We start from the raw sequence: 8,406 nt of genomic DNA on the forward strand, positions 1-8,406 counted from the left end.
ATAAGCTTTTTCAAAATATGAAAATTGACTTTTGCTTTCATGAATCAGACACCCACAAATGATAAAACACCAAACTAAGGTAAACCAAACCGCTCACATATGATAAAATTCCAAAATAAAGTCACAATACAAGTCAATTTTCCGTATTTTTCGATTTCAAAATTTCAATTGGAGACCAAGAAAGAACACTCAATAAACCAATAGACCACTAAAATTATTTATATGATAACTCTAATCCAACTGAAAAACCGAAAATGAACAACTAAATCAAAACATTTGAACTCTAAATCCATGAGTAATATTTGCTTTGTTTATCAAATATCAGGTCGAGGAAAAACTTACCGAAAACATCATCCACCATATAGGTAGCCCAATCCTCCTTGACCTCAGTTAACTTATCATGAGAGTAGGTGCGACATTTGTGGTCAGAAAAGTACTTCAAATATAAAAACATCAACAATTAATTGTGTTAGAATTAAATTACATTAATTTATATAATAATAATAATAATAATAATAATAATAATAATAACAATAATAATAATAATAATAATAATAATAATAATAATAATAACAATTAAAATCACATACATTTGCAGGGATCATAATTTCATTTTCCATGATGACCTCTTTCATAAACCGCATTACAAAATATCCACAATCAATGCTATTAATTTGTCGGGGACACTGCAAAAAGACATTTACATACATTATTTTTACTCTACATAATTGTTTAAAAATAACATTAATTTTGACATACCTTTATTTTTTGCCATGAAATTTTCTTTGACTTGGACACTTTAGGCACTTTAGAATTACTATTGGCACGATAAATTTGCAAAGCGCTGAGAAAATGAAATTAACTTCACATGAGTAATTATTATAAATAATAATACATATATAAATGTTAAGTTAAAAGAATCTATACTCACTTCTCAAACTTTGTTTTTAAATTTTGATGTTTTGTTAGCTCACCATTCAACGGATCCATGTAATATATAACCTCAGCATCGGGATTGATGACAAGCAACACCCAATGTTTCCTGCACCCAGCATTTAATTATTGCATTAAAAATTCACATTCAATAGAGTTTGTTCTCTTTAATTTAATAACTTTTTGAATAGAAATCTCACCCTAGATTGCAAGGTGCAAGAATCATCTTATCCTTGAACTCCTCATCTTTCAAGAGTATTTTTGCTATAGCATTTCCTAGATTATTCTCCCGTGATACATGTGGGGAAATGAAGGAGAACTTATTTATTAATCCATTTGGACTAATAAACTTGTCATACAAATACCTAGAAATGAACGATAACAATTGATATTAATATATGTCAACAATGTAAATAACATTAATATTAATATATTTGTCAGATTAGAGAACATTTTTAATAATAGAGGTACCTGGCAAATACAGTGATAATAGATGCACTTAACCAATTATGATCAAGAATCTTTTTTATACTCTCTACAAGTAGCTTCTCTAAAAACTCTTCACCAAATATACTTTCCTCCATTTTTATTTCAATTAACGATCCAACCCTCATCATCTTTTTCACATACATATCAAGGAATGGTAAATTTGCAAGACCAGTTGAACCGCCAACTCTAGGAGACTCTTCAATTTTGAACCTTTTGTTGCTTTTGTTAGGTGATGAAACTGAATATTCAACATTGCGTTGAATATTATTACCTTTGATTTGGGATTGATCAGGAATCTAAAAAGTTTTATTAATTAAGGTTAGTGATCAAATAATAAAACAAGTAACAATCAAACAAGTTGATAATAGGTAACTTACCTTTTCACATTCAGCAGCAAATTTAAGAAGTTTCATTGGCCATGGCACAATTGTTCCTATTGCATGACCAACCAGAGATACATCTCCACCATCAACAGATATAGGCAATGAAGCATATGGCACAATAGCAACTTCAATATTAACCTTAACATACCCAGGTGGTAACGTCATGCCGTGCACCATGTTACCTTTGGTGTTATATAGTTTGCCACGAGCAACCAAACAACGAACCGGGGATGATAAATATATATTAACAGGAAAGATACCCTAAACCAATAAGATATGTAAAAACATTAATATCGTTATTAAAAAAATATGAATTTGAAAGCTAATAAAGAAACCAATTACCTCAAGAATGTTGTCAAGTGATTCAGGGTTACAAGAACCTTTATCACTGGGTTGTTGACTCTCTGCTATTTTTTCAGGTTGTTGCCTTTCTGCCACTTTTTCAGGTTGTTGCCTTTGTGCCACTTTTTCAGACTGTTGCAACTTCTCTAACACTTGTTGAGGTTGCTGCCTCTCTTCCACTGTTTTAGTTTGTTGCCTATCTAGCTTCCCTTTATCCAACTTATCTCTCTCCAGCTTCTCTCTCTCTAGCACCTCCAATCTACTTTTGAGTGTGTTGCAAAAGCCATACAATTTTTGAAAGTCCATTTGTGTGGGGCGACTGTAGCGTGGTAATACGTCCTTAGAAGAAACCCCAAAACCATAACTCCTAACACGCCCAGGGTAGTTTGGGAGATTTAGAGCCTCGAATAATATATCCGTAGGACCAAGGTCTTGTCTCTCTTCTTCAGTTAGAGCTTCTGTTAACTTCTCCTGACATTGATAAGTATGAAAGAAACAACCAAAGTTTAGGATATGAAAATAATAATTAAAAAAAATATTGAGAAGAGTTCAATGAATCATTATAATAATTGAAAATAATATTGAAGGAAACAACCAAAATTTACTCAACTTCCACAAGAACACAGAATCATCATGTGATTTTTTTAGTTCAACCATTGAAATTGATAACTCAAAATCATGCAACATAATGGCCAATTATCAAAATGTGATTTTTACTCATTTTTATCTCATTCTGGCCATATAAAACAAAATGTATACTTAATAGTTCTGCCAATATATATTGTAGTCGTGATCAAAGGTCATTTATGATTTACATAATTTGGATTGATGGGTTTCGAACACAATACCTATGTGTAAGTATCACAACGGCTTATAAGTATAACTGTTGTGATATGTGGCGCGCTTCTTGCCTTTCAATAACAGTTTCCAGACCGTGATAGAAACAATGAACTTACAACCACACTCTACTTAACAACGGTATGACCCGCGTGATGGTATCCCTTTTCCAACCATTGTGAAAGGGGTTTTCCGTAGTAGTGATACACTCAATGATTGAAGATTCATCTTCATTGAGTTTACGTTTAGGAACTTCCAGTAGTAGCATCTAGTAGTAACTTAGGTTTTTGTTGAAGTTCATATCTCAAAACCTGTATTTGGGTGAGTTCGTCAGAACCTTGGCTTGGACATATTCTCATAATGAACTTATACCTTTCACAATTGTTCATAGAGAGTTTCTGTTACGCATTAGGAAACACTACTAGAAAAGCACTTATCATAACATGATATTAGCTTGGTTATTAAGTCAACCAATGTAATAACTCTTATTTAGGTGCCTTCAAATTTTTTTCTTTTATTAAAAGACATTTAACTATAGTCCATATTAGTAACTATAGTGACATCTTAAGGCATACCTGCTTCGAATCCCAGTACCAGTAGTTTTCTTGTTACAAAATGGGAATGTCAATTATAATCATGATATTTATATTAAAACTAAAATACTTTTCACCATGGCTTACAATAGAAACCATTGTGAAATGTACATACATCTTATCACTGTTGTTTATATCAACCATGGTGAAAAGTATAGCATATATTTAAATGAAAGTTCACTCATTCAAGACAAAACACATTCGTCTCTTTCAAAATGAAACTCTAACACTCTCTCATGTCTCATCCTAACTCCATGAAAGTTGCATATCACTTCTTCATAAAATTCGAACATATCTTCTTCGTATCTTATGGATCAAGGAAATGTGTTTTATGGAACTCTTTTCTTTCACTTCTTCGTCACATTTCAAGTACATGAGACATTTCTACATTTTATTTTGTTGTTGATTTTTTTTGGTTGACATATGTTCTATGTTGTTTAAGGAATGTTGTTGTTGATTAAAGTTATATGTTGTTAATGATTTTGTTTTTATTTATATATGTTGTATGTTGTTGTTAATGTATGTTATTATTGATAAAAGTTGTAATTTGTTGGTAATATAAGTTGTATGTTGTATGTTGTTGGTAATAAAAGTTGTATGTTGTTGGTAATAAAAGTTGTATGTTGTATGTTGTTGTTAATGTATGTTGTTGTTGATAATAGTTGTATGTTGTTTATAATACAAGTTTTATATTGTATGTTGTTGATGATTTTGTTTTTATTAATAAAAGTTGTATGTTGTTTAAGGTATGTCGTTGTTGATTAAAGGTGTATGTTGTTTAAGGTATGTTGTTGATGATTTTGTTTTAGTTAATAAAAGTTTTTTGTTGTTTAAGGTTTTTTGTTATGCATGTTGTTATTAATGTTTGTTTAATGATATAACTTCTAAATTGCAGCTTTATTATGTTCGATCAACATGTCATAGAAGATGAGTTTATTATATCGTATGTGATTTCAATGTTTTTCTAACCCGTTACCGAATATATAACCTTTTGAATTGGATTAGAAAATTATAATATGAGATATTAATTTATATCAGAAAACAAATATTAGTTATCAATATTATCCGGATAATGGGATGAAGAAATCTCGTATTTATAGTTATCAATATTATGCGGATAATGGGATAATGCTTCAAACCGGGTGCAAATCGGAGTTACGGTTATCAAGTTATGGCCGAAACAGTATTTATCTGAGAAAGCTTATTGAAGGCTCTTTCTAACAATGACAAAATATCAACCAAATTGATGATTTTTTTTTATTCTTTGATTTTGAGCCGTAATCGTTGATGAGTTGGTTCCGTTACTCAAAATCGCGCGTTTGAAGTTGTGTCTTTGACACTTTATTGCTCATGCTCCAAATACGCCTCAATACCTACAAAATGAATAGAAAACTATCAAACGGTACACAAATGACTCAAAACAATAGTATAAACAAATTAAACGTATTTACACACAAAACGGGGGATTATTCAACAGAATTTACACAAAAACATGATAAGTGCCATAAAACTATATATACAAAAACACGACAAAATCGCACTTATCAAACTCTCCCCAACTTAAACTTGTTTGTCCCTAAACAAGAATCAACTAGCTCAAGGAAACAAACACAAAATTCCAAAAATCACGAATCAACAAGTTTTGAAAGACGGGCAAATGTATGGCTCAAATGAAAAATTGTACACACAAAGAAACATACTTACCACTAACTACGCTAGCAACATAAACATGACAAAAATGCTAAATACAAAGAATATACCAAAGATTCTAAAACAACACTAGTTCACACATGAATCACAACTAGCACACAATCATCGGTAGATGAAAAACACACAAGTGGGATATTTCCACTCATCCAACAATCTTGCAACACAAAATATTAAATTATGCATCCATCCAAAAATCATGTTGAAAACACAAGGGCAAGAATCACAAGGAATTTTGAAGGTTGTAATGTGACTTGGTTAACAAACTAGGGATAATTTCTAAGGCTTATCGAAACATAAACTTGCCAAAACCTAGGGGATTGATAAATTCACCAAAGATTCAAACACAAAATTCCAATGAAATTTCTTCCGAATCCCAAATTTCACCTTAAAGCACCAAACTTATTCGCACAATTATTCGAACTATTTTTTTATTTCTTTTTCTCAAAGATTTTTTTCATTTTTTATTTCCTTTCTCTTTCTCTTTTTTTTGCTTTTCTTTTATTTTCAACCTCATAGGAATCAAACAATAAGTACACAATCATTTTTCTCCCCAACTTCAATTCAACCGTATCATCATGTGAATACTCCCTATTTCTAAGGCAAGGTAAAAATTCATACAACAACACAAAGTTAGGGTTCAAGAAAAAATCAACAATCAAAATCCATACAAAAAGTGAACTAAATACTTATAGACAATCATCAAAATCAAAGAATATGGACAATGAAAAAAGGCTCAGAGGGGTTACGAATGATCACACACTCACAAGGTGAAATGACTATTTGGCTAGGTAGTTGTGCTCAAAATGAAACAAAATGTTTTGATCCTTTTCATGCTTTCATATAGTCAACACAAGCAAAAGATTAAGCATAATAAAACCCAGTTAGAACAAGAGTTGTGGTATTCAGTATATGTGAACAATGGAAAGCTACCTCACAAGAAATGTGGGAACTAAAGTAAATCACAAATGAACAATTATACAAAATAATGAATGGCATAAAAGTTGTAAAAAGCCTAAGTATCATGAATATGCTATATTCTAGAAAGCGATAAACACATACCTTTGACGTGTACAAAACTTTAACAAAATCATACCATACACTCGCAAGTCGAAACAATCAAACTTGAAAAATCACCTTAAATTCCTCAAGCTATTCAAAACAAGCTCAAAGGCATACACACAAACTACTAATATTAACAAACTAAAAGACCAGATGGAATTGTCTAAACAAATTTTAAAGTGAAGATTTGAAATTTAAGAGTTGGCCCGATCTAAATTTGTTTAGACAATTGCATCACACTACCTAAACTAAACAAAAACAAAAAGAATAAACATGCTTGTTTTACGTTATAAGCTCGACGCCTGTTATTTAAGAATGTTCCTTCAAGTTACTTCTACTCGGCTATTCCTAACAACACACAAGCAAACGTGAAAGGAAACAAACAATAATATAACAAATTCACAACTATAAAAAACTTGTACAAGTGTAGTAAACATACACAAGTATCAACATAAACAAGTGAGAATATACAACACTTGAGATATATACAAAACTCAAAACCAAGGAAACTATTTCGATGCAAGTTCAATAAAGCACCAATCCCCGACAACGACGCCATATTGCTGAGCAGAAATGTGTTAAAAGGGGCAAAATACACATTTTTGGGTTATGTTTTGGGTATTTTTGGTCTCAATCCATCAAACCTCCATTTTTTGGGTAGAGAGAGCTTGAAAACAACATGGTGTTGTGCATTTGGATGATCAGAGATGGATTGCTCATCAATCGGAGCTGATAACGTGTGAGATGTTTGGTTTATCTCTTATCCTCTTAGTGTGTTTCCTTTGTGTTGGGTATGTATGTATATTTACTTTGTACCTATGTATATTTATTACTTTATTGTTGTATATAGTTTGCTTTAGAAATCTTTGTCGGTGTTTCCTTGATCTTTTTGCTTAAATTCTATGGATTTGTGTTGTCGTAGAAATAGACATCACAAGTCTTGATTAGGGGGGTATCTGTTAGCTTTAGATTCTAGAGATAGGATTGGGGTTAACATCCACATAATGTCGAAGTTTAAGGTCTCTGTGTTGTTCGACCGGTTGAGACATCGTCGAAAGAGCAATATGGTACAACTCTCTTCGGTGTTGCAGAAATGGACATTGATGTTAGAGGAATGTGGTGATTTTGATGGGTATATTGTAACTTAACTGCAACAGAGTGATAGGTTTAAATTTGTGAGGAATGAGTGTATTTACATGCCTGATAAGTTATTGCTTTCCAAAGAATGTATTATTTTTATGTTCATATTTACTTTTCCGTTTTTATGCTTAAACAATTAAATCCAAACTCGTAACTACAAAAACTGTTGGACGACAGTTCAATCCACTAGTCCCTATGGAGAGAATAATTTTCCAGATAAATATTTCCAAAAACTTTTGTTGCTTGCCGCTCTACCGCTTCAGGAAAATGGCATTGGTGTCATTCGCCCGACGAATGACAGGCTCGCCCGACGAATGACAGGCTCGCCCGGCGAATGACAGGCTCGCCCATTGTATATTTTAGTGATGATTTGATGTAATTTAAGCTAGTTGTGATTCACATATAATAACACCAAAATACATTGTATATTTGATTGATTTTCTTGTGTTTAATTACTATTTTGTCTAGATTTCAGGTAGGGTGGGAATAGGCCAGAATGACTAACAGGGGCCTACGGCCTAGCCTTCACAGGCCGAGATCAGACAGACTTTTTTTCAAATAGAAAAAAAGGCCAAGGCTTTTTTAAAAGCCTATCTAGCTAAAAAGGCTAGGCCACAGGCCATACCAAAAGCCTTTTAAACCTAGTAGACTAGTCTATTTAAATATATATGAATAACTTTAATATTATTATAATATTATATTCATACTTTGAATTAAAATACAAAAATCAAGCTTAGTCGTTTTGTTGAACGAATGAGAATTAACTGCAAAACCTTTATGAACAATGTCATAAGTTGTTTTGTTAAGTTCTCTCAAACAAATAGTATCAAATTTTATGTTAATAAGTAAACTTGAATAAATCAACACAAAGAAGCATTTAGTCTTGTTGATCTTTTAATTTGTTAGTCTATTTAAACATT

The 8,406-nt window shown here is 31.7% G+C and overlaps 1 protein-coding gene across 1 annotated transcript; it reads right to left on the bottom strand.

Annotated features, from left to right (window-relative positions):
• Positions 1–214: 214 nt before the first annotated feature.
• Positions 215–3,721, bottom strand: LOC131633993 (uncharacterized). The gene is made up of 10 exons (XM_058904662.1): positions 3,665–3,721; positions 2,148–2,618; positions 1,800–2,066; positions 1,405–1,718; positions 1,134–1,298; positions 983–1,042; positions 760–844; positions 591–686; positions 343–436; positions 215–240 (listed from the first exon to the last, which is right to left on the bottom strand). The coding sequence occupies exons 1-10, from the start codon at positions 3,719–3,721 to the stop codon at positions 215–217; spliced, it is 1,635 nt and encodes a 544-aa protein (XP_058760645.1).
• Between the last annotated feature and the right edge of the window lie 4,685 nt (positions 3,722–8,406).

The sequence above is a fragment of the Vicia villosa genome, unplaced genomic scaffold (assembly GCF_029867415.1).
Source record: "Vicia villosa cultivar HV-30 ecotype Madison, WI unplaced genomic scaffold, Vvil1.0 ctg.001202F_1_1_1, whole genome shotgun sequence".
NCBI classification, from domain to species: domain Eukaryota; kingdom Viridiplantae; phylum Streptophyta; class Magnoliopsida; order Fabales; family Fabaceae; genus Vicia; species Vicia villosa.